This window comes from Zootoca vivipara, chromosome 5 (assembly GCF_963506605.1).
Source record: "Zootoca vivipara chromosome 5, rZooViv1.1, whole genome shotgun sequence".
NCBI classification, from domain to species: domain Eukaryota; kingdom Metazoa; phylum Chordata; class Lepidosauria; order Squamata; family Lacertidae; genus Zootoca; species Zootoca vivipara.
Window position 1 is genome coordinate 40244845 of NC_083280.1, and position 26210 is coordinate 40271054.

A 26210-nucleotide genomic window follows, 5' to 3' on the forward strand; every position below is an offset into this window, starting at 1 on the left:
CAGAGGCCCCCCCAATCAGATATCAGACTTGACAGAGCAGTTGTAAAACATGGGGCTGTGTTCTGAATTTAGAAGATTTAAATCAAATCCCTTGTAGATTGCAATGGATTTTTATACACTTTCTGCACATGTATATAGATGGCATTTTCTAGCGAATCGTCTTGCCCCCATTTCCTTATCGCTCCAGCTGAAGTGCATTCCTGGGAAGCACACTTTTGTTACTTTGTTTAACTGGGTAGGCAGCTTTAGTGATAACCACTGCTCTGCTGGCTTCTGAATATGGCACGTTGTTGGCTTATTGGAAGCAGAAGGACAAGGTGCAGGGAGTGAGCTGCTGTGCAGACACATAACAGCAAGAGAGTCAAATGGGCTGTGCCATGCCACACAGCAGCACCGAGTGCCCCATGTCTTGTCCCTCCCCTCTGTTAAGGGCCAGCAACACATTGTGGTCAGAAGCCAGGCTGCAGCAGTGGCCCATCTGCACTACCACACACCCTGCTTCTGTATCTGTAGGAACTATCACTGGTGGTATTAGTACAAGTGATTAAAATTTTATTATTATTGGACTGGCACATGATCACTCTCGGGTCTGGTGAGAAGTTTTAAAGTTCTCAAAATAAGAAATTGCTGGCTATGAGAGAATTTTAAAAATCTACCACACTGCTACCCTTTCATCCAATACATGTAGGAAGATCCGTTTCTGCATCTCTATCCATCCCATTACAAATACACAGATGGAACTTAAAAACAAGGACAAAAAGAGACTGGCTCTCACTTTACTAATTCCACGCTCTTCAGAGTCCCTAATGGGGAAAGAGGTAAACTCTTCTGATGGAAAACCCATTTTCTCCCATATTTGGCAAGTGTCGTTGCCTAGTCCAAGCATTCATGTTGCCAGCTATTACTGTGAGACTTTGTTGTTGTTGTTGTTGTTAAAGATTTTATCGATTTTCCATTTTCAAAACAAATATTCAATATCAATACTAAACATTAGTTTTTCATCCCCCCCCCCTTGACTTCCCTCAGCTTCCATTTCTGGTTTATTACATCAAATGATACATTCTGCTGTTTATATACAATACTATGTTATCACCGTTTTATATTATAAATAAAAATGTGAATGTTTATTTAAATCCTCCCTAGTCCATTTTTTTGTGTTTCTGCAAATATATTGTAAAAGATTCCCATTCTTTTTCAAAGTCCCTGTTGTCCTTTTCTCGCAGTTTGTCCGTTAACTTTGCTAACTCTGCATAGTTCATCCATTTTTCTTGTCATTGTTCTTTAGATGGTACTTCTCCAGTCCTCCAATTTTGTGCTATTCGAATTCTTGATGCTGTTGTAGCATACATCAATAATGTCCATTTTTTTCCGGCAGCTATTGCTGTGAGACTTAAACAGTGCAAGGGGAAGGGGGGGGCTTTAATCACTAGTACTGTTTTGCAATGAATGATTTAAAAAAAAAAAGGTCTGGAAGCTAGTAATTGATGCCCCACCCCATAAGAAACAACTGACAAGTTACAGAAAAATTAAGGAACACTGTGGTGAACAGAAGTAATCAGGTGAGTTGGAGTTGGAAGGAGGAAGCCTCTAACTAAAGTTGCAGGGTACCTTTGCTAAATGAGAAAATGTTATAGAAAGATTTCGGACATGAATATAGATATTAATAATGTGCTATATTAAAAGCCATGTAGAGCCACTGTTTCCAGCTGATTGCTGGTATTTCTTTTCTCCATTACTAGCAAGCCCTTTTCTCCATTAGTAAAGAGCTCCATTTAAAGTTTGTCTCAAGAAGCTATGCAATTATTCATAATAACAGTTCAGTGTATAAGTAATTTTTAGAGACTTCCTCTTGGTTGCTTACTTCAGTTGATGAAAGCATCAAAGAGTTTTATTAGGCATGTGGAAAACCTTGTTGACATAATTTAAAAGACAAATATTGTGCCACATTTGTTCAAAATATATTGTTGTGAAAGCATTGTTGTTTTTCTAATTTAAGGTGTATTCTTGCTCTGTGTCAAATACTGCAGAAGCATATAGTCAGTATAGCACAACACAGGCCAGGACACAAAACCAATCCACACTATAATTGCTAATTTGTACTTTTATTTTATTTTAAATTTTATTTACAATTCACATCTATGGTGGATTCAATAAGCAGCACAACAAAAGCTGTGAGAATGACAATAAAAGCATTCATGCAATACAAGCCATTCACCCACACAGATTTATCTGCTTGGTTAGGATGATATATGCATGAATTTATGCTTAATTACAATTGTTCTTTTCTTTCTCTGTTTTTATTTTTGTTTCAGCTCCTAACAAAGCAGTTTTGCCCCAAGTAACTCAATGAGGATACCATGCACTCTAGAGCTTCAGTATCATCAAAATTACACAACAATTAACATAAAAAGGAAGTGTAGTTCAAAGCTGTTGTTAAAAAACACTTAAATTTTGACAGAATTAGACTATATAAGCAAGCATATGGAGCACTCTGTCATGCCTGAACATATTTGTTCTTGTAATTGATTTAAATAAATAAATTTGAAACATGCACACACACCCCTCTGTCATTACACTTCTACCATTAGATCCATTGATGAAATGAGAGCTCCATAATGGTGGAGACTACCTTTACACCTAAGGAACTTGGCTAAAAAAGAGAATTTGCATTATATTTGCAGTCCATTAATTGGCATGGCATGTCATCAGCATAGTGCAGTTAAAATATGGATAAATTAATTTACACAATCAGACTTCAAATGTGATGAGTCCAGGTGCCCTGAAGTCTAATTGTAAGGCAAGCCCTCAGTTTTAAGATTTTTCCTAAAGCACTTCATTTCTGGTTGCAAATAAATTATGGATCTTGTATTTCTAATTTGCAAATTGCTTTATTTTTAGTTATCTACATTTCCCCTCCCAGCACTAGCCCTAGGGTTAAAGCTGACAGGTCTATAATTTCTTGGACCAATGTTTTTAAAAAAATGAAATTATGTTACTCATGCTGCAATCGGCAAACACTCATCCAGCCACAGCCCAAAATGTGAAATGCAGAAGTGGAATGGATGCAAAGGGGAAGATGCTGTGACTCTATGAACAGAGTTGCATCCTTGCTTAATTTTCCACCTCCAGTTTAGGGAAGTTTTAAATATTTAATGCTGTATTGTTTTAATGTTGGATTGGGAGCTGCCCAGAGTGGCTGGGAAGACTCAGCCAGATGGGCGGGATACAAATAATAAATTATATTATTATTATTATTATTATTATTATTATTATTATTATTATTATACCACCACCTCTCCAAATCTGCCTGGAGCTGCTGTAGTGTTGATTCCAGTGCTGTATTAGCATTGCTGGGCATGTTCCCCCCCCCAACCAAGCAAGATTTATTGTCCAGACCCAAACAATGTTGGAAAGAAGAAAAGAGGCCCAAACAGCGTTCCCAATACATACACACACAGTACATTTATAAAAATGTACTGCAATTTCATGGGGGAAATCAGAGCATAACATATATACAATAAAAAACAGGTCAAAACTAAAATAATGCATCACTGGCTAACATCTCTTTCTCTCGCTTTCTCTCGCTCTCTCTCGCTCTCTCTCGCTCTCATTCCCATAAGCCTGGTGGCAGGAGGAGGAGAAGGAGCCAGCCACTGGAGCTGTATTACACTCACCTCTGTGCTTCACGTCTGCGCTTTGGGGACATTGGGAGGGCCCAGCCCCTACTCCAAAAATATTTGGGGTCACAAAAGGACTCAGCCCCCAGGAGCTGGCACACCTGCCTACCACCAGCACACAAACTTGGAGCTGGCAAGCCTCCATAGGCAAAGGAATTCCCCCCACCCCTTGCTTTCAGCTACTAACAGCAAGCAAAATTAACCCCCCCCCCGTCCAAGTAACTCACAGTCATTCCTGTTTGTGTCCCATTGAGTTCATTTGGAGTTATTCCAAGGTAAACAAACTGCAGCTTCTATTAAGGTTAACATGCATGTTAGAGCTTCAGAAATATCCAGAAAAATGGGGTCAATGTTGACAAGGCTCAGCTGCCTCCCCACATTTGCAATGTCTTAGGAGGAGGCAAGATTCCTTTCCTCACACAGGTGGGCATACCTGTGAAGTTCTCTCTTCTGATACCAACTTGACATTTTAAAAAATGTACTTTTATTTGCAGGTTGCCTACAAGTATTTTTGAGCATATTTTAATGTTATTACAGACTGAAGGCAGCAACAAAAATCTCCAGCTCCTCTGTAACTCATGCAAAGTAGCACCATGCTTCATGGTACACATGCATTAGCTATTTATTGCACTAAACACCCATTAAACTGTCATGTACTCTGACTCTGCTGTGCAAGACAGTGACAATGCTTTTGTTGTGCTCTCAGAAGAGCTATTTATACACTCTGAGTCATGATTCTTGAAATGGTGTTCTTTCACCACCTATTAAAAATTAGAAGCATCATTAGCTCCTACAAAAGCCACTGCATGCACTCACTGTTTGGCTCCTTGGAAGAAGGAAACATTTTCATTGTTTCAGAGTCCTATTGAAATTACAAAGATTTCAAAATAAATATAGGGTGCAAGTGTGTTCACCCATACCTGGGTACACTGAATACGATGAGGCTTGCTTTAAGATTTCCCTGCATATCACAGGTCTCATTTTGAGCAGCTCCTGCTGCAACATTCAGACTCACTTGGCAACACTGTTAGAAATGTGTCACCCTTTCCTCTGTTTAAGGTAACTTTTTGTTTGGCAAATTAAAAATGCATGCCGAATACTATACTAGTATACTGTATCATTTTACACTGGCTGTGCTGAGTTGCCAAGGTTCTAGGGGTGTGTGTGTGTGTGCGCACACACACACACACACACACACACTGTCCAATCCTTTGTGTCCTGTCAGGCTTTCTTGCAGTTAACACTTATAGGACTGGAAGCTTCGTTTTACCCAACAGCTTATAAAAAGATTCCTAAATCAAGTCCAATAAGCTTGGATATATAACAGAGAATCCCATTTTATATTAAATGTTTGGCCTGGTCCCTTCTTAAGAACCTACAAATGGTGGCTTGGCCTGGCTGAAGACATGCAAATAACAAGATGCAGTTGCCTTTGGTCCATTCCACAAACAGAAACCCACGATACTGGCAGATGAACCTTCTTTCAATACTGGCAATGGGACACTATTCTCCACCACATTTGAGGGCAGCAGACTAACTCAAGAAGTGCACAGCTCTGCCCTCCAACATCTCACTCACTACCATTATCTGCAGCTCAGCTTCTGCTGCCTGAGATGACTGCCTCACTCTGTCTAATGCAGGAGTGGGGAACCTCTGGCCTTATGAGCCTAACCAGGCCTTCCAGGCCAAGTCATGCACACCTGACGGCCTAAAAACACAGGCACCTCAGGCCAATAATGCAGAACTTTTGTAATACTTTTGTATACATACACATTACTGTCTATCTGCCCCTCTGCAACTGACCTTAAGGAAGCCAACCTTGAACAAAGAAAAATGAAAGTGAGACTGTGACATGAAACCATTGAGTGCACCATTGGTGTCAATGCTGTAATTTGTGGCTTGAATTGGCACAGTAGTTTTTTATTACACTATGTGTGTTCATTAGCTTGCCTGTGTTATCCATTACAGTCACACTTTGGAAGTCACACGGAATTCTAGCACACTGGAAACAATAGCGGAAGCCGCAGCAGATGTTCAGCTTCCAAAAAAAGTTCAAAAACTGGAACACTCACGTCCGGTTTTTAATCGTTCAGGAGCTGGAACATTCAACTCCCAAGGCATTCGGGAGCCGAGGTACAACTATACAGTTTTTGTATGAATGTCAATGTTAGTACCATCTATAGTTTATGGCACTTCATTTCCTTCTGACCACACTGTTTACAATCTCTCGTATGTACCTGCAACTCAGGAAAACACTTTATACATCTGATTAAGTGCAGTACAGTGGACGCTTGAGTTGTGAACATGATCCGTGCAGGAGGCACGTTTGCAACCTGCAGCGTTTGCAACCCGCAGCGCTGCATCTGCGCACGCATGGGTCATGATACCCCGCTTCTGTGCATGCGCAAAGCGCGATTTAGTGCTTCTGCCATGCGTGAGTGCCGAAACTCGGAAGTAACCCATTCCGGTACTTCCGGGTTTGGTGCGGTGCGCAACCCGAAAACGCACAACCTGAAGCGTCTGTAACCTGAGGTATGACTGTATACAGTAGTCCACAAAAACTTCAGTCCTGCTACATCTTTGAAGTGCCGCGAGATTCTTTGTTGCTTTTGCTGCGAGCGACTAACACGGTGGTCACCCCTTCGGAGTCCGTTACCTGGCACTATGTCCCAATCCCATGAAACTCACTAGGGTTTACTTCTGAGTAAACATTACTCGTCCTCATCCGGAGTGTGTGGCTAATGTGCAATGACCTGGGTGGGGGTGGAATATTGCTTCCTTCTCTTGGGGAGGATCAGTGGAGCAGCTGTCTGGGCTCTGAGGCTCGGGCCGCGTCGGGGGGGGGGTGATAACTAAGAAGCCTATTTTGAAACGGGGAAAAGTTGCCCAGCTGAGATCGACAAGGCACAGCTTTCATTTGCAGACGGCCAGAATACGGGCGAGGCGAAGAACGTATCGAAATTCCCCTACTACGCAATTGTCCACACCCTCAAAATCTGTTTTGCCGGGGCCCCCCATTCCCTTCCTAAGATGGCGCCTTCAGAGACTCCTCTTCCCAGGATCCCTTCCCAAGAAGGCGGAGAAAACAAAAAACGGAGCGGCTTAAGGAAGCCCTCTGCCCGCGGCCATTTTTTATACAGAATCGACCTTCGCATTTGCCAGTCTGTAAAATCCACTCTCCTACATGAGGCAGAGTCTCAGCAATGGATGGAGCGCGTGGAGGAGGAAACACAGTAACAGAGAAAATCAGGGGCGTGCAACTACGGCGGGATGACTGCTAATGGCGCTGAAACTAGCCGGTCAGTCAGGCGCAGCGAACTAGGATGCTGACGTCATTAACCTGCGACTCCGGAGTGGAAGGTCCCTCTTTACGCTATACGACCGGGACCGACAGAGTGCCTGCGGGAAGTTGCCGTGGGGCTGGATGGGGGCTACGGCCCGGCAGAAGAATGGCGAAGGGCCCCTGCAGAGGAGGGAAGCTCCGCGACTGCGCCATTCCTCCTCAGTAGCCGGCGGTGAGCTCTTCGCGGGCCGCCCCAGTCGGCTAAGAGTAGCTGGACGCCTTCCTTTCCCCTCCATGCTTTCCCCAGCCCATTCCGCCGCCTTCTCCTGGTGCTGCCTATTCGCTTTTCCTTTTCTCTCTTTTCCTTGAACCGACCGCCACTCCCGCTTGATTCATTTTCTCCTCTGCTGGCTGCTTGTTTCTTAGGGCTCGTCGTTCCGCTTTCATAGAGCTCCTCGCAGGGAGGGAAGGTGTTGCCAGGCCGGCGGCTCAACTCTTGGGGAGGCTAATAAGGGAAGATGTCTTCTGGACTCAGGGCAGCGAGCCTCCCTGCCTGGAAGCGGCACATCCTGGACGAATTGAGGCGACGGGACCGGCTGCAGAGACAGGCCTTTGAAGAGATTATCTTGCAGTGTAAGTCAAGGTTTTGGTGGCTGTTTGAAAGTCTCCAGCTTAGCCCCAACAGCAGGCACCCCCAAACTGCAGCCCTCCAGATGTTTTGGCCTACAACTCCCATGATCCCTAGCTAAGAGGACCAGTGGTCAGGGATGATGGGAATTGTAGTCCAAAACATCTGGAGGGCCGAAGTTTGGGGATGCCTGCCCAACAACATACATTGTTGAAAACTGACCGCCCAACCAAATGATTGTGTGTGAGAGGCCATAGTGTGTGAGGAAGGTTATTATTGCAAACACAGGTTCCTGAGTTGGGCGGGATTGTAAACAACTTGTGTCTGGGTGAGAGTCTTTTGAAATTTTCTTAGTCAGATTGAAGTAGCCAGCCCTGCTTTAATGACATTATACTTATAAGAGCATGTATGGAGAACGTTGTTTTTATAATGTTATTTTCCGGTGCAAAGGTTATAGTAACTAAAACATTATCATTTTATTGCTGGATTGTAAAACTGGTGGTTTCTTTTGCTTTGTTTTTAACTGGACTCCTCCTCATTAGATAACAAGCTCCTGGAGAAGTCAGATTTCCATTCAGTGCTGGCTGACAAGCTACAAGTGGAAAAATATGACTTGCCAAGCCGGCATGAGATCAGGTACTTGCTGAATCAGTACAAGTGATGGTTATTGTGTTCCCTTTCCACCAACGATGGCTATTTGTCATAATGACTATGTACTGCTTCCAGTATTAGTGAGAGAGCGCTGTTGCATGCATGTCCTTCTAGGGCTTCCCAAAGATCTCCGGCTGATCACTGTGAATGCAGAATGCTGGAATTGATGGGTGTTTGGTCTGATGCAGCAAGGCTTTTTTATGTTCTTAATATATGATTATTTTGGCTCTCGTGTATAGCAGTTATTAAAACTGTTATTGTCTGATCCCTGTACATATTTTCTTGGATGTAACTCCTCAGTACCATTGGGCTTACTCCCAAGGAAGGGTACATGTTATTTAATATCCAGTGATAGAAGTGATACGCTAAATGTGTTGGCAATACTAGGTTTTTTAAAAGTTTAGCTAGTAAGATTTTGAGCCATATAGGCTATCTATAAGGTATAAAGAGAGAATGGATGTTCACTATATCTGCAGGAACTGCAGGCATTTATCTTGGAGATCAATTCACCCATAGCTAAAATGGTCAACAAAGTACATAAAATCACTGGTGTACCGAACAGGAAAAAAGAAAATCTTGATACGGAGATACAGTGCTCTGCTTATGTAATCTAAGTTCTACATTGAAACATTAATTTTACTCTTTTGAATGAAGTGAAATATGTTAAATATAGGGATAGCCATCTGAAACGAAAATTTTGATGGAAAAATGGATTATGGAAATTGGATAAAAAGTAGTTTGAAATGCTTTGTGAATTAAAAACTCAGAATTTTTCTTTTCTCATCCTCTGGAAAATTCCAGTCCAGGACATGATGGTGCAAGGAATGATTCTCACATGCAAGAAATAGCCCAGCTTAGAATTAAGCATCAAGAGGAGCTGACAGAGCTACACAAGAAACGTGGCGAGGTTAGGAGCACCCATTTTATCCATGTGTAACATTTCAATACTGTTCTTTTGCAATGGTGCCAGAGGAATTATAGGCTTACTGTGGGATTCAGAAGTTTGAAAACTGATCTCCAAAAGGGGATTTTAATAAGCTTTTCTTATCACACTTTGTGCCCAGAAGGTTTGTCTTTGTATTCCTTAATTGTGCTATGTACTTCAGATGAGGTGTGTCTTAACTTATGTACAGTAGAACCTCGGTTTTCAAACGTAATCCATTCCGGAAGACCATTTGACTTCTGAAACGTTCAAAAACTGAAAGCGGAAGCCTCTATTCAATGGGGAAACTCAAAATGGAAGCCATGTCACACGTTTGGGTTCCGAAAAACCTTTGAAACCAGAGCATTTACTTTCAGGTTTTTGGTGTTCGGGAGCCGAAGCGTTTGAAAATGGAGCTGTTCGAGAACAGAGGTTTGACTGTATTGTGACACTGGTTAATAATTACGCAGGTATATCTTCAAGGAAAAACAATAAAGACACTTAGGTTGTATTCAGCTAACTTTTACTCTGAGTAGAGCCATTGAAATCAACAGACCTAAGTCATAGTTATTACTTTCGGTAGGTGTACTCTAAGTAAAAGTTAGTTAAATGCAACTCTTTGGGTCTAGCAGATATTTTATTCCATAAGTTTTCAAAGACTAGAGTAAATATTTTTAATAAATAATATTTAATAATTAGTACTATTTCAGCATGCATGAAATGTTATGCTAAGTTGTCAGGTATATGTATACTTGGGCGTTTGTGGGGGAGGAATGAAACGGTGAGGTTAGAGGAAAATCAAACACAAAAAGTAAACTGTATTTCCCTCAGTAATATAGTTTCCTTCACAGTTAGCCCATTCTGTGATTGACCTGAAAAATCAAATACAACAGAAGGACAGTGAGATGCAAACGAATAATACAAAGTGAGTAGAACCTATTTACTACTTACAGCATTTGATTTTGGTGCTGGATGCCAATTTTTGGTTGAATTCTCATAATATTTGAGTGTCTTTGCCCAGTTTAGGCTGGTGCACGTGCTCTGCCCTTTCCTGGGGAAGCCAGACCTGGCTGTGGTAACACATGCCTTGGTTACACTGGATTGTTGCAAAGTACCTTACATATGGCTACCGTTGAAGAGTATTCATGATGCTTCAATAGTCCAGAATGTGGCAGCAAGGAGGCTGGTGGGTGTGTGCCCTTGGTATATTTTTACACCTGCCTTGCATAGCCGGCACTTGTTACCATTTTGCTTCTGGACTCAATTAAAAGTGTTGGTGACTACTTTTAGGGCCTTAAATGTCGTGGGTCCATCATAAGTGAAGGAACTGCCTTATTCTGTACTCACCTGCCTGTTCTCTAAGAACAGGTGAAGAAGCCCTTATTTATATCCCACAGCAGAAGCACAGTTTGTAATAATGTCAGAGAGTTTTCTCAGTGGCCACACCAACTTTATGGAGCATTTTGCTCTTGTGAAATTTGGATGCCCACCTCTCCTGCTATTACTGGTGGGTGAATATCCTTTTTTTCTGACATGTTTTTGCCCTGACATGTAGCTGCTGGCTTTTTTGAATACTGTGCTTTATCTGCCTGCCTGTTTTTATTTCCTTTGGTTTTGTTGTACTATTTAAGTGATCTTTAAGTGTAGTGAGCTGCCTCAGTCATGTTTAAGCATCAGCCTGGGGTAGAGGTATCTAAATAATAAATATGTGGGTTGCCTCCCTTAAAGGATTGTAGAATATTTGCAGAAGATATCTGAACTAGAGACAGAGTGCCAGGACCTGCGGAACAAACTACAAGATCTTGAAAGAGCCAATCAGACTCTTAAGGATGAGTATGATGCACTCCAGATTACCTTTACTGCCCTTGAGGAAAAACTGAGAAAAACTACAGAAGATAACCAAGAGCTGGTAACACGCTGGATGGCAGAGAAGGCTCAAGAAGCTAATCGGCTCAATGCAGAAAATGAGAAAGATTCCAGGTATGATACCAGCAAGTTAAAACCTTTGAGTTGAGCTTAAATATGCAATAGAAGCCCCTCCCCAAAATTTATTTTCCCCAAATGTTATCCCCATCTTTTCTGGGTAAACATAGAAACTCTGTGTCTCTTTGTGTAGATCTCAGTATTTTTTCCAGTAATCCTGGCCACTTAATGACTCGGTGAATCATGGCGAAGGGCATTTTTTTAGATTGAAGTTGATCTGAATGTAGAGCAATTTAAGAATGGTTTATGTAATACAGCTTGTGTCTGTTCAATTGGTCCTCACTAGCCTCGTTTGCATGCATGCTTGTAATTCTAATCTTGTCTCCTGTGTGAAAGTGTTGTGTGAAGTTTAGAGCTGGGTACCATCTGATGACAGCCAGCTGTATTTCTTTGTGCCATATGAGTCAGGGAAGGCTGTGTGAATACAGAACTGATGTCTGGGCACTGTAATGGGCTGGAGGTGGGGCAAAAAATTGAGACTGAATCCTTGTGGGTTGGTGATTCTCACGTCCCATAATTGGGCAGGTGACCTTCCGTAGATGGGATTGAACTCTTCCTGAAAGAGCAAGTATGTAGGTTGGGTGCATCCTTGGTTCTAGCTATGTCACTGGTGGTCCACGTGGTTTCAGTTGCTTGGAGTACTTTTTATTTGTTTATTTAAACAATTTCTATGACACTTAACTACAAACATCTAAGTGGTAAAGATACAATGCAAAAAATTGTGAATATCGGCTGAGCCTCCTTTGGGAGAAAATTCGAAAGGCAGTAGAAATCAATATGACATAGAGATAGTTCTTGAATCACTTATTGGTGATTATTATTATTTATTATTTATATCCCACCCATCTGGCTGGGTTTCCCCCACCACACTGGGCGGCTTCCAACAAATACCAAAATACATTAAAATATCACAGATAAAAAACTTCCCTAAACAGGGCTGCCTGATTGTGCTGAACTCAGTAAGACAGTTGGGATTTCAGCCTCTGATTATTGGACTCTTGATATTTTTGAATCATTTGCACACTCCTTCAGAGAATGTCAGCCAATGACAGGATTTCATAGCATTTCTATTTTCCCTCATAGAAGACGGCAAGCCAAGCTTCAGAAGGAACTAGCAGAAGCTGCAAAGGAGCCACTGCCAATTGAACAGTAAGTCTTCCCTCACCTCAGCCTTCTCTAATGACTACATGCGCCAGTCCTAGGAAGCAGACACAGACCCCACAATGAACATTACTGGTCTGTTCAAGCGTTGAATGTTCTTCATTAAATTTTTACTATAGCATTCTGCACTTTGAAGTGTGCAGTCAAGTGGGGGGAAAGGTTCTTAATTTTACCTGGAAGAGAACAGAGGAATGCAAAATAAGTTCACAACTTTTAAGTTGACAGTGTTGCACTACTTGATTGTAGAAGTGGATAAGATAGATAAGAGGTGGGGAGGGTTTCCCTGTGAGGTCAAGAAACTGGAGGTCCCTGCAATGTGAGCATTAGGGAATGCAGTGGGGGACCAGGAAAAAAGGAAGCTGGTGAACTGTTGCTATGGTGCGTTTCCTCCTTCAGCAGGCTCTTTGGAAAAGGGAAATGTTCCACTACATCAGGGGCTCTTAACCTGTGGTCTATGCACACCTCTGAACTCCCAGCCAACCATTCTGGGCTATCATTGGCTTGCTGATTTGAGAGAATTCACAAGGCAGTGGTAGGGAAGACACCTCAAGATTCCACATCAAATTGAGCTTCCTACTTTCCTGGAAAGTAACAAGCTGCTGTTACAGTAGTTTATACTTACAGTACTACAGTTTTTAAAAACAAAATCAAAACCCTACAAAATATTTTTAAATATTGACCTAAATTACTAGTATGTGAAAGCTAATCAGTTCTGTGCTTGAGTCCAAATTTGCTTTCTCTCATTTTCTTTTATTATCCTTGGAGTACACAGAAATCACACTTTGTAAAATGCAAACAATGTTGTATGCAGGCTCAGCTTGAATTTCAAAGGCAAAAATTGACTAAAAATAATGGATAGAACCCCACCTTACTTAGATACTCAAGGCAACTTAGGTTTGGATTGGGCAAAACCAATGCTTCACCCTAAAAATACTCTGAAAATCAACAGGTAATAAAAACAAACAAAACATCAGTGGCAAAACTCTCCTTACTGTTAGGCTAATTATTCCCATAATTCCTTGTGCACATAAAGAAGGTGGCTGTAAAAGTGCATTTTTCCTTTAGCCGTATAAGGAAGCAAGGTTATGAATTCTGTTGAGAGGGCAGGGAGTTGCTTAGCCCAAATGCCTGAATGTCCTTCAACTCTCAAATGATTCAAAAAAGGCACGATCCTGTCCTCCAGGGATGACGATATTGAAGTGCTGGCAGATGAAACCTCTGACCCTGCTGATGAGACATCTCCGGTGCGCGCTGTCAATCGAACAGCCAGGTAAGAAGAATGGGGATAAAATAATGGATCCCCTGCCCTGACCCACAAGAAGCTAATAAAGAATTCCAAGGGTGGGGGGAGGAATTGCAAATTTCCTTAATGGTGCAGCGGTTTGAGAACTGGCGCTATTGTATCCTGAAAGGGAAAATCCTTTTGAGAGAGTTGTTATTTCCAGTATGGATGTATTTGTGATTTCTTGGCTAACAAATGCCAGCATCCAAGGAAGCAATTAATTTACTTGAGTACAGTATATCTCCTATGCAGTCCCTGTTGGGTTGGAGTTCTGTGTTCCCATTAATTTCATTGGGAAAAGGTCCCGTGAGCTATGCCTGTGCCATTCAAAATGTCAGTAGTTATGAAGCCTTGTGAAGCATCAGAATTGTTTTTAGTATGAGTGACCTCTCACTTTTCCACAGAACCCTTTTTAGCTAGGGAGATCTCTTTTTTTTACAATACAGTATCATTATACTTTAATGGAAGTATCCCAGAACTACCATTTCCTGCCTTGTAAGTTCTCCCGGGAAAACAGAGTGTGAGTAGCTGCTGCCTTGTTTTCCACAAGTTCCCTTTGCCATGCTGGTTCTTGTTCTTGGAACTGGAGGGAGCACTGCAGCGCTAATGCAAGGGAGGCCAAGAGCTGGCAGTATGGTCAGATCTGTGGTTCTGTTCCAACAAAGAGGAGGCATGATGTGGAGCAGTTGCAGACTTGTTCTTCTCTTGATTGAAAGGATCATGGCACAGCTATCTAAATTGGCCCTCACAGCTTTGGAGAGCTGTAATTAACCCTGTGTGACTCTGTGTCTGGGTGTGGCAAAGCCCTGTAATGATGGCAGCAACTGCAGGTGGAAGGGAAGAAGGAAACAGGCTGGCTTTAAGTATTTGGAAGACTGATAGACAGAGAGAGTGATAGAGACTGATCTTTATCTCCCCCACCCTTGGTGGGCCAAAGCTCTTATCACAATTTTTATTTTAAAAATAAAAATATATACTTTTCTTATGAAGCTGCTCTTTCAGTTTCATATTCGACTATGAAAATATATCTGTATAAGCTCCTTTTGTGGATCATAACCACCTGATTGCTCTGTTTAGCTATGAAAACTTCTTAATACAAATTCTTAATTTTCTTCTCAAAGTCTAAATGGCTTAAATCTCTGTAAGGTGCCTCCTCTTCCTGCTGTTAGGCCAACATGAATTGCACTCAATTCATAATTGGTGATGCAAGCATTTTTATTTCTCCAGTTCCAACGTGGTGACTTTTTGGGCTGTCCTGAATTTGAATTTCCTGCTTGAGGTTGGGGTTCGAGGAGAAATGTTCTCCTTGTTGCATGCTGTGGGCTATGTGTGTTTTTGATCTCTGCTTGAACAAGAAGATTTAAATCTGTCCTCCCCTCCTCTTTAGTAAGCGACACTCCCAGCCAGCTGGAGGCCTTCTGGACTCTATCACTAATATATTTGGGTAGGTTAGAATACATTCGCCTCTTTTGTTACATATCGGTACAATATGCACCAATATTACAGTGATGCAGGATTGCAAACAGTTGTCCTTATCTCAGCCTTTTTTTCTAGCTTCTGCCTCCCTGCCCCCTTTTTTCTTTTGTTTTCAACTTCCTGTTCCTTACATCTGCTGTGTGCTGACCTCTGATCTTTCCCTCCAGTCTGTCTGAGTCTCCCCTTTTGGGACATCACTCTTCTGATACTGCCAGGTGAAAATTCGCTTGAAATTATTCACACTTAATCCAGCATGTGAGTGAGGGATGTTGAAGTAACTGCCTTGTTTTGATGTTGTTGACTGTAGCAGTGAAAAGACTTCACTGTTACAAGGTGCACTTTGTCCTCTTAGATGAGGGCTGGGTTAAAAGCGAGAGCAAAATTAATTCCCAAGTTAACTGTAGTTGCATTGACTGTGCTGTGGCCTTTCATTGTAGTTCCTTCCTGCACTGAGCTGAGGATCCATGTCTAGGTGTAGAAATGCAATGTGAGCTTTAGACTGAGGAGTATTTGTATTATGTACCTTTCAATTCAGTGGGATTTACTTTATGTGAGAGAAAAATAAACGTTTCTTTAAAATAAATTGAAAAGCTGCAGGAACTTGTCTTAGCAGTGATCTTTGAATTGGTTAGTTTTAACTGAGGACTCCACAAGGCTGCTGTAATGTTGGTGAGTCCTTCCCCAGGCCAACAACAACCTCCAGTTACCATGCCATCCAACAGGTCCACGGGAAAAGCCAGTTGCAAAGATTATAGCAGCCAGGGGAGTCCCAACCATGCAAAGCCATCTCTGTGGGTGTAACCACCCAACTGCTGTTATACCTGAATCAGGCTTAAGTCTCTCTGCCCCTTCCCTCCCATTCTTACCCTATTGTGTAGTTGGGATAATCTCCCTGCCTATAATTTGAAGACAGAGCTGGTTTCCACCTGTGCCTAACTATATGCATTGGTTGTGCCCTTTCTCAGGAGACGCTCTTTATCCTCATGCCCCACCCCTCAAGACAACGTGGAGGCACATCCAGGTGCAAGCAAAGAGGTGCGAGTCCCTACCACCGCTCTGTTTGTCTTTGTAAGTATATTTGAGAGGCATTATCTTTAGATGTAGAATTTAGTAGCTTAACTTCTAGGTAAATCTGTTTTTGTTTACTGATGTCATCATTATGTAATTGTAACCATTTATGCAGATGTCCCTCTCTTGCTTTCACATCTTCACTCACCGTGCTTGCAATGGTGAGTGTGCTACCATCTGCTGGTGAGCCCGACCTGTTCCAGCCTGCCTTCTCGCACCTTTGGAGCAGCAGAAGTGGGAGGGAATCCCTGACCCCTCCCCAGTTCCAGGTTGGGAGGAAGGCTAGAGGTTAACCTGGCTGCTGTGCAGAACAGGCCATTTAGCAACCCCCACACTTTTCAGCTCCACTGAAAACCTGGAGCCTAGGAGAGAAGCCAAGTGATTGTCCATGGCAGAGGGAGAGGCAGGGTCCTGATGCCCACAATAATTGTCTTGGCTGACAAGGGCAGCCCGAAATTGGGCCCCTGTTTTAGAGTTTTCTAAAAACAAGTCACAAACTTGTTCATTAATACATGTTTTGCTGAGGTCAGTGATGATGTAATAAATCTCTGATTGCACTGGTGAATTGCACACCCGCTACTTTCTCAGCTCCCAGCAGCTTTATGCTTTCTATCTCCCATCCACACTTTAGTAATGCTGTGAGGTGTTATGAGGCTGCTGACAATATGCGGATAAAGTCAGTGCATGCTGCCAAAGTGTAAGTGGCTTGGCACCGACTGCTATCTGACAAAGTGAGTCAAGGAGCCTGTAGTTTTGGGATGTGTCTTAATGTGCATGATCTTTAGTTTTCAAGCTGAGACCTCGTGATTGTGAATAGTGAGAGGAGAAATTTGTTCCATCTAAAATATAATGGGCAGGAGTCCTCTAACCATCTTAGTTGGTTGAGAGACCACAGCCATTGTTCTAGAGATGTTTATTCTAGAGATCTGGTTGTTATATATGCTTGGTTTCATGTAGTTGAAATCAAACAGGAAAATAGTAGTTTTGACAAATGATCTACTTGGTGTTACACTGTGTGAGTTTGGTTCATGCTTCAAGCTTGCAGTATCCCTTGTAGACTGGAGTGTCTCTTGATACCATCTATAACTGTTCATGTCCTGTTTCTTTTCCACCCTGCTAGGATGCGCATGATGGGGAGGTGAATGCGGTGCAGTTCAGCCCTGGCTCTCGGTTACTGGCCACAGGAGGCTTGGACCGGAGAGTCAAACTCTGGGAAATTTGCGGAGGTAAGTTCCTTAAATAGGTACAAATGAGCTTCCTCCTAAGATTGATTCCATAGTTGACATCTTCAAAACAATTGTGAAGATCTGCAGCTACAGTGCAGAACATTTGAAAGAGCCATTCTCATATGGTGACTAGGATGTTGGGCTTGGATGTAGGAAACTCATCTTCTACTCCCCACTCAGCTGTGATGATAAATGTCTTCTCCAGAACTTTTCGCTGCTCAGAGAAGGGAGAACTTATAAGAAAAGTCACTGTCAGTCACACAGTGGACCAGTAAGCCAGAAGGACTAGTAGTCTGTCTTGTTTGCAGATCAGCTTCCTATCATCAAGAAAATGTATATGACTTACAGTTGTATGTCTCTAATCTTGAAATATCAGATCTGTGTCTTTTCATTATAATGTTGTTTTTTCAAATACTTTCCATCAATATCCATATAACAACTTTAGAAATCCCAAAGTATCCTTCCATAATGATGCACGACTTGATAAATTGATTGTGATGGTTTGATTTTTTCCCCCAGGCCGTTTTATTGTGTATTTTTGTTGCACCCTGCCCTGACATTTCTTTGAATGAAGAACTGGTTTTAAATCCTCTGAGAAAATAATGAAATGAAATAAATACATGTTACTCTTGCTTTTGGCTGAATGAAATAGACATGGGTTCAATCTTTTTCCTACCTCCTAACTCTTGTTTCTTTTTTCTTGCACCACAGAGAAGTGTGAACTTAAAGGCTCTCTGTCTGGCAGTAATGCAGGGATTACAAGCATAGAGTTTGATAGTGCTGTGAGTATTTATCATAGCCCTTTTTTTGCAACTGTTTTCCACCACACTTCCCAAACCATGTCTCTGAAGTAAGCACAAAATAGATAAGGGGAGAAATGAAATAATCGTCCGGAAATAGGTACAAAATTAGAGCCATTCTAGCACTGATTAATACTGTCCTTTTCGTAAGATTAACTTGCTTATGCCTTTTGTATATAACATGCACTGATTTTTTGCCAAGGTATGAAATGTTACAGTTTCATAACTCATGAGGCACATGGCATAAGTCTCTGCTTCTTTTGAGATCTAACAGTGTTTTGCTGAGGTCAGTGATGAACAGTAAAAGGTCTGATTTGCCCAGTGGTTTTGCCTCCTTTACCATCACAGCTCCCAGCATTTTTTCTTCCATCATACTCTAGACATGCTATGATTGGGAGAGTATTTGCTGATAAACAGAGATACGTTCAGTTTGTGTTACTCTAGAGCACTGGGTAGACGTGACTGACATTGTTATCCAACATAAACAGATAATGGAGTTTTTGAGGTATTGGAGCCACTTTATGGGTATATGATCTCAAATTTTTAGCTGAGACCTCTTTTGCAGCAAAACATCTTTCTCAAGAGCTCTTGTCAAGTTATCAGCTGCGGCAGGAAGAAAGTGGGAGAAGGAATGGGGTGGGGCACTAAGTGTGAAAAGATTGAGCAGTGGTAGATGAGTAAAGAAAATTGGGTGAGAGGTTCTTTAACTTCAGGCAAGAAGGTGAGACAGAAAGCAGCTTAAAGACAATACAGAATCTTAATGATAGGGTACTCACTGTCTCAGCATCAAAAGAGAGGACAGGAAGAGACCTAATAGGAGGTCAAGAAGAAGTAGCAGGATGTGGCAGTGATCTGAAATAAGAGGGTGACAGACGGGTACAATATTCCCACAATGCAAATGACCATGCAGGTGGTAGTGGTTATAGACAACATTGCTGCAACAGTGAGAGCACCAGGTACCCTTCAGTTGGTGGTAGACCAGCATGGACGGTGGGTTAGGTCACCTGGAAGTTGTAGGATGAGTTTCCCCATCCTTGTTCTACAAGAAGAAAGATCACAATGAAAGAGTTTAAAATTGTGTTTCCCCAGGGCTCTTATTTATTAGCGGCTTCAAATGACTTTGCCAGTAGGATCTGGACTGTGGATGATCATCGGTTACGGGTGAGTATCTTTTTCCCGCAGGTGTGGCATGTATGCCTGCTTCTCACTTGCCTTCTAAATATCAAAAAAGTGTTAGAAATTTGTAGGGATGTGCTGCAGGATTTTAACCGCAGCTCTTGACACCTTTCAAAATTGAGTGGCTAGTTAATCTCTCTTCTGCTTTTACTTACAAAGAGGTCTTACAGTAAACCTGACAGGTGCAGATTGCTGATATGGGTAGAATGTACTGTTTGAGAGATTAGCAAACCAGTATAGGTTCTGAAGGAGAACCTTACTGAGAAATTTTATACTTTGCAGAATTTTGCTTAACATTAATATTAAAACACTGCTGAAGAATGATACTGGCTTTGGTAGAAGCAGACCAGTTCTAGGTTGGTGAACAGATAAAAGTAGTGTATTTCTCCTTTGCATTTTGAAGTTGGTCTTTGTAAGCATAAAGACACATTTCACATTCATCTCTTTCACTCTCTAGTTTGCTCCCTCTCTGCCATGCAAATTGTGTGCAAATGGTCCAGCTTCTAGCAGCTCCAGTTCAAAATCTTCTAGGATGGGATAGCTGGAAAAGCCTCCACTGTTACTTGGAGTTTACAGTAGACTAGAGGCTCCAAGGGACCCAGTAGAAGGAGCTTCATTTAACTGTAAATACAAACATGTGTGAACTTGAGGGGGGGGGGTTTCCTAAAGATTCTAGGAATTGCTTCGCTGAAAGACTGTGGCTCTATGGTAGAGCATCTGCCTTGCACGCAGAAAGGCCTGAGTTCCATCCCCAGCCAGTCCGGGTAGGGCTGGAGAAGTTTCTTGCTTGAAACCCTGGAATGCTGCAGCTAGTCAGTGTAGACAATACTGTGCTAGATAGACGAATGGTCTGACTTGGTATAAGGCAGTTCCCTATGGATCAGACAAAAGCCTAGCTAGACTAGTATTCCATCCCCAAATATGGCCAGCCATATATCTCTGGGAAGCAGGACAAAGTGGTGAAAGCCATCTCCTGTTGTATATCCCTGGCACCAGGTAATTTGGGATATACTCCCACAGAACGCTGAATTTCCATTTAGCAATCATGCATCATAGGCCCATCCTCTACGGTTGCCAAGACCTTACCCAACTAAGAGATGCAGAGGCGGTCTTCTATACAGCAGGTGCTTGGCAACCCAGCACTTGGCACACCAAACTAGGATTGTTTAGATCTCAAACCGGGTTTGAGTCTGGGTAACATTTTCAGAGTTCTGTTCTTGCTACATGGTTGGATGAGAGCAACTGTTGCAAAGCCTTTTCACTAATAGGATGTCAATCTCTTTCTAGCACACGCTCACGGGGCACAGTGGAAAAGTCTTGTCGGCCAAATTCCTATTGGACAATGCCCGCATTGTATCTGGGAGTCACGACAGAACCCTCAAACTGTGGGACCTGCGCAGCAAAGTCTGTAAGGAAGCTATTCCACATATACAATAGCAGTTCCCTTGCTTTTTGTGTGTCTCGCATGTGTTGAAGGGCACAAGAGCAGAACTTTTATTGACTTGTTATTTCTCAAAAGTATACAAGCTTGGTACTGATCACCCTTCTATTAAGATTCTGATATCTACTTGGAATCAAAACTAGTTTGTTCTACCACGTTGTATTACCATAATGCTCAGCAAGAGGGCACCACATCATCATTCTGCTTGAGATTCTTGTGACAGGGTGAGGTTGCTCACAACTTCTTTAGAACCACTTTGCTTGTGATTAGAGGGGTTAGCCTATGGGGCTGGCATTCTTATTAGTCACAGTTTAGTGAAATTGGATTAAGACAGTAATTGTGTTTGGTGCATGAGTGATGGGTTTAACTGTTTTGTTTGCTGAGAGAAGAGTATGGTTGGAGTGTGGGGGTTATAGTCGTTGTCTTCTTTTTTTAAGGTATAAAAACAGTGTTTGCTGGCTCCAGCTGCAATGATCTGGTCTGCACAGAACAGTGTGTGATGAGTGGACACTTCGACAAGAAAATTCGCTTTTGGGATATTAGGTAAGTTTGAGATGGAGGATACGCTGGGGTAAGGGGACATTGAAAAGGCCCTCTGACTTAGCTTTGGCTCATTTGTATCAGGCAGCGTGATCAGTGAAGTTCCGCTGCTTCCAGGGCATGGGAGATTCCTTGAGCTGTGATTTATGCAAATAGTTCAGACTGCACAGTTCCCTGCAGGATGTTGCACAGCTGTGTCTGAGTTGTAATTAATGTCAGGGGTTGCATGAAAAGGAGGTGATAATTTTTATTGGAAACAACATGAGCTAGGGAGAGAACCTTTGGACAATAGATGAGTTTTTCTGGAATTCTCCAAGAAAATTCACAGGTGCTGAGCCAATTCTGAATCAAACGGAGATGAGTTCACCTACCACTACTTAAAATACTCTTCTGCATGCATGAAGATTAGAAATATGATTGTCCTTAAATTCTTGCTCACATGCTTGGAAAAACTAATTCTGTTCCAGACTGCAAGTGGTACAGTACAGAATTTGACTAATCCTGTGTATAGCATGGTTTCCATTCCTTATTATTGTACGCTGCTGCTAACTAGTGAGGCTTTGCATTTTCATATGCCTGGGAGCAACGAGCAAAGTACTCTTAAAAGACATGCTAACTCTTCTCACCTTCTGGTTTTTTTAGAACTGAGTGTGTGGTACAGGAAATGGAACTGCTTGGTAGAATTACAGCTCTAGATCTCAACCCAGAGAGAACAGAACTCCTCACCTGTTCACGAGATGACCTGTTGAATATTATTGATCTCAGAGTCAATGCTATCAAACAGACTTTCAAGTGAGTACTGCTTTACAAGTGGGTTGTGGAGTTATAAGCCTGCTGTATGTGTAGCATTGCTACTAGGACTGCAGGGTTAGCCATGATAATAACTGGCAAAGGTAGTAAGTAGGCTAGTCTGGTCCTGGAAAATCTCTGTTTTGTACATCTCATAGTAATATAGAAGCTTGTTAAATCCAGGAGGGATTTATGTATCTAAGATGAAAGGGGGTGCTGTGAGGGGTGCTCTTGTTGGGATATTAATATTTGGATCTGAAGAGATGAAATGTCAATTATTTCAAAGCTGCCATAAAAGTAAAATGTGAAAGATAGAGTTTTATTTAACCATTTTTGTGTGGGTTTTTTTCTTCCAGTGCTCAAGGGTTTAAATGCGGGTCTGATTGGAACAGAGCTGTATTCAGGTAAGCAGCAGTGTTGGTTGAACTACAGGGCACTTGAGAGGGATGTGTGATACTTTCCATTTTTATGCACTCAAGATCCTGAGTAATCCTCTTTATTAAAAAGTAATGTTGAATTTCATGTCCAAGTAACCAGAGTTCCAAAATAATTTTTTATTCTAAGAATTAAGTTATCCAGTTTTAGCTTCAGAACTTTAGCTTCCTTGTGTGAATGTGATTATTTTTGCACATGGTGCTTACTGGGGCCGAATGATAGGTTCTGCATAGTGAAAGACCTGATCAATAGGTGGTGGTGGTGGTGGTGATAATAATAATAATAATAATAATTGTTGTTGTTTATTTATTTGCACCCCACCCATCTGACAGGGTTGCCCCAGCCACTCTGGGCAGCTTCTGGCATATATTAAAACTTATTAGCAAAAGTGGAGAGATGAACTTGGTACTCTCCCTTCAAGGTAGATAAGGGGTTCTGTGCTTGTATGAAGCTTTGGGCTCAAGATTCTGTTCCCACTGATTAGTAAGACCAGATTTTCGGTTGAGTTTAAACCAACTAATTTGAGTTTAAACTGGACTAATTTTCCTGAAAAAATTATGAATTATAGATCCCCTAAGCTAGCTTGCAGTGCTGGTGAGTGGAGCACAATCTTTATGGTGCTAAAGTAATTTAGCACCAACTCTTTGTTGCATTGCAACTAAATGTGTGCTTTCCCCCACTTCCCCAAACTGACAGAAGGGGTGTCCCCATCATTCTATTCCTTTATGACACTTTGCCACCTGACTAGACAAGCAGCTGTTCTACCATAGTCATGTTGTCAGGTGGAATTTTGGAAATAGTGCAGATTAATTGCCAAATATCTGCAACATGGGTACCTTGCCACCTTTCATCTACTGCAGTTTGTGTTGAATAATTTGTGTTAACACCACTACTATAGTCCCTTCTGATTCTCTGAAGAGTCTGTTTAGCTTATGACTTCAAAGCTCTAGTTTAAACTATGACTATTGTGCTGCATTTCTGGGAGGTGGGCTTTGGGTAGGTGGGCTTACGTAGTGATTTTGCACTATGAGCACAGTATAAATTAGTGGTGGAGGCCAGTATCTTGACAAAAAGGTAAATAAATGAATCTTTTTCTGCTCTTTCCCTGAACCAAACTCATGATTTTTCAGCCCTGATGGAAATTATGTGGCGGCTGGCTCAGCAGACGGGTCACTCTATATTTGGAATGTGCTTACTGGGAAAGTGGAGAGGGTACTCTCCAAGCATCACAGGTGAGGCAAGATGATGCTGTCAGAATGCCAGAGATCTTTTGTGATGGGTGAGGTATAGAAGCCTGTAAGCTGAAGTTTTACGCTCCCTCAGTGATTGGTTAAATGACTAAGGCAAAAATCCTAACCCCACTTACCTGGAAGTAAGCCCCATTTAATTCAGTAGGACTTAGATCTGAGTAGACTTGGTTAGGATCACCCTGTAATTCAGTGTATCAGTTAGTTAGTTAGTTAATTTATTGTTACGGTTCTCGGCCAGCGCACACACATTTATACATCAAACAATCCAATATACAATTTTAAATATATACAAAAAATATAAACTATAGCCATTATAAAATTATTAGATAATAGAAATTATCACTACTTGGGAGGGTACATATATAAATAATATGTCTAAACTTTCGCCATTATAAAATTATTAGATAAAAGCAGGTATCACTACTTGGGCGGGTACAGCTAATAATGGCACTGGAACATCTTTAGCTCTTCAGCGTATCATGGTATGCATTGAGATTAAGAAATGACTTCTGAGCAAACTTGAGTGGCTCAAGTATGTTGCAGCACAGGGTTTAAAAAATGAATCGGCTGCAACTGAATAGCATTTCTTTCTTTAACCTGTGTATTCCGCAATCTAATAAACTGATTTCATGCTTCGTTTCAGCAACTCAATCAATGCTGTGGCATGGTCACCATCTGGAGCCCATGTGGTCAGTGTGGACAAAGGAAGCAAGGCTGTGCTGTGGTCTGAATTTTGACTTGGAAGCACAAAAACCAGCATGCCAAAAACCTGCATGGGAGGGCAGTGGTCCGTGTCTCTCTGGACAGGGCAGAAGTCCAGTGCCTAACTTCAGGCAAAAGTCTTTTGCTAAACACAAACGTTTGGGTCTAGGAAAGAGCTGCTGATGCATCAGCCAAGGAAGAAAAGCCCTCCCTATCGAAAGCATGTTGCTGGCATTCAACCTCCGTCAAGGATTGACTGCATTGGGTGGAGTCATTCAAGATGTACCATCTCTGCATTGGAAAGAGTTTCCACACCAGGCAGCAGTGCCAAACGATTCCTTAATTTCCAGAGTGGCACTTCAAGCTCTGGAGTGTTCTAGCAAAGTTCCTGTTTGTCCTGATGTTATGCATGTACTGTCACCTGTGTTCTCTTCTGTGGGCTGGCTTAAGATGCGAGGTAAAGGATCCTGAAAGATAGGAAGGGTGGGGGCTCGGCTGTAATCTCACCTGAACACGCCCATGGCATTGGCAGTTGCGTCGAGGATTTACCAAATCACAGCGCCCTGTATCATCTCAACTTGCCACTGAGGGAGTTGTCTGTTCTAGGGTGGTGGTTGGTTTTTTTCCCCAGGGATGCTGCATCCTCCAAAGGCTTTCCAGGTGGCAGTGGAACGGAAGCATTTTAACGTGACCCAGTTTGTATTGGGTTTTAATTGTGAGCTAGAATGATAAGCGCTGCTGCTGTGATGAAGAATGTACAACTAGCAAGACTTCAGCACCAAAACCAAATACATGGTTACTTCTGCTGTCCTCCTTGTATTGGAGCCTCTTGAGTGCAGAGGAGCAAAGGTGGGGGGAATAGAGCCCTGAATGTAAAAGTCCTGGTGCTGGCAAATTCAGATCACTTGCCGCTGAGAAAATGTGCAATATTCTTCCTGTGTTCGAGCTCTCTCTCTCTCTCTCTGTCTCTGCCATAGAGCAGGGTGGTTGGCTTGTGCCCCTCGGCATTCAAATGCACAATATGGTTTTGGGAGGGGCTAGCTTGTGGCACTGAACAATGATGCAGCCAAACACTTTCTCCACATCCAGTGGGCTGTGAGACAAGCCACCAGCATTTAATTGCCTTTTCATTTGCACTTTAATTTTGCTTCCTTCCTAAGCTTGTTTTTGTAGGGAAGTATTTGTATTGAATGGCAGAGGTGAGCAGGAATTATTCGTGTCTGGGGGTTTTGCCAGGGGACCCCTCTTGTTTTGACAACTTCTGCAGAGGAAAACAGGACACGGGACAAAAATCTTATTTATTGTATTAATCCGCCCACTAGTACTTGACCGGTTATAAATAAACCTGTGTCCTGCTTCTAAATCCACGCTGCTTTCCCTTTCTTGTGTTATCCAGTTTGGGCAGGGGAAGTGGAGAAAAGTGTCTGAACAGATGGCAGAAGGCTTTCTCTCAAATACCATATTGTGGCTTGCAAATCTGTAGTGGGATACCGTGGTGGGAAGCAGGAAGCTCTTTACATGTGGGCTCTGCTTGCTGCTGCTGCTGTTGGAAGGTGGTGGAGGCGAAAGAAGGGATGACTCGGGTAATTTTCACCTGAATGTAACAGCCTAGCTAAGCATACTACCCAGGAATTTGTTTGTAAGGAGGTCAAATGAGTTTTTCGTTTAATACGGCGAAGGAGGAAGGTCATATCACAGCTTGCAGAGGTTTAGCATCCTT

At 42.2% G+C, this 26210-nt stretch overlaps 1 protein-coding gene and 1 non-coding gene across 5 annotated transcripts; both read left to right on the plus strand.

Moving 5' to 3' along the window:
* Positions 1 to 7033: 7033 nt before the first annotated feature.
* ATG16L1 (autophagy related 16 like 1) lies at positions 7034 to 25750 on the plus strand. 4 transcript variants are annotated; one of them, XM_035133390.2, is made up of 20 exons: positions 7034 to 7192; positions 7387 to 7593; positions 8131 to 8224; positions 9041 to 9146; positions 10013 to 10086; positions 10890 to 11141; positions 12228 to 12293; positions 13489 to 13575; positions 14975 to 15031; positions 15231 to 15278; positions 16029 to 16131; positions 17252 to 17357; positions 18069 to 18139; positions 19247 to 19318; positions 20621 to 20741; positions 21212 to 21317; positions 21957 to 22106; positions 22460 to 22507; positions 23669 to 23770; positions 24432 to 25750. In XM_035133390.2, exons 2-20 carry the CDS (start codon positions 7479 to 7481, stop codon positions 24523 to 24525), a joined length of 1872 nt encoding a protein of 623 aa, XP_034989281.2. In that variant the 5' UTR covers positions 7034 to 7192; positions 7387 to 7478; the 3' UTR covers positions 24526 to 25750. The 4 variants fall into 4 exon arrangements, with proteins under 4 accessions (XP_034989281.2, XP_034989282.2, XP_034989283.2 ...); XM_035133391.2 differs by lacking the exon at positions 15231 to 15278; XM_035133392.2 differs by lacking the exon at positions 14975 to 15031.
* LOC118094114 (small Cajal body-specific RNA 6) lies at positions 18443 to 18712 on the plus strand. Its single transcript, XR_004693723.1, has one exon. It is a non-coding gene; the product is annotated as a small Cajal body-specific RNA 6 (non-coding RNA).
* Positions 25751 to 26210: the final 460 nt, after the last annotated feature.

What these genes read in the sequence shown, in the direction of transcription:
- ATG16L1 (XM_035133390.2), top strand. Translation starts at nt 7,479, where the DNA reads ATGTCTTCTGGACTCAGGGCAGCGAGCCTCCCTGCCTGGAAGCGGCAC. An exon ending in GGACCTGCGCAGCAAAGTCT is followed by an intron (nt 20,742 to 21,211) that starts GTAAGGAAGCTA and finishes TCTTTTTTTAAG; the next exon opens with GTATAAAAACAGTGTTTGCT. An exon ending in TGGAACAGAGCTGTATTCAG is followed by an intron (nt 22,508 to 23,668) that starts GTAAGCAGCAGT and finishes ATGATTTTTCAG; the next exon opens with CCCTGATGGAAATTATGTGG.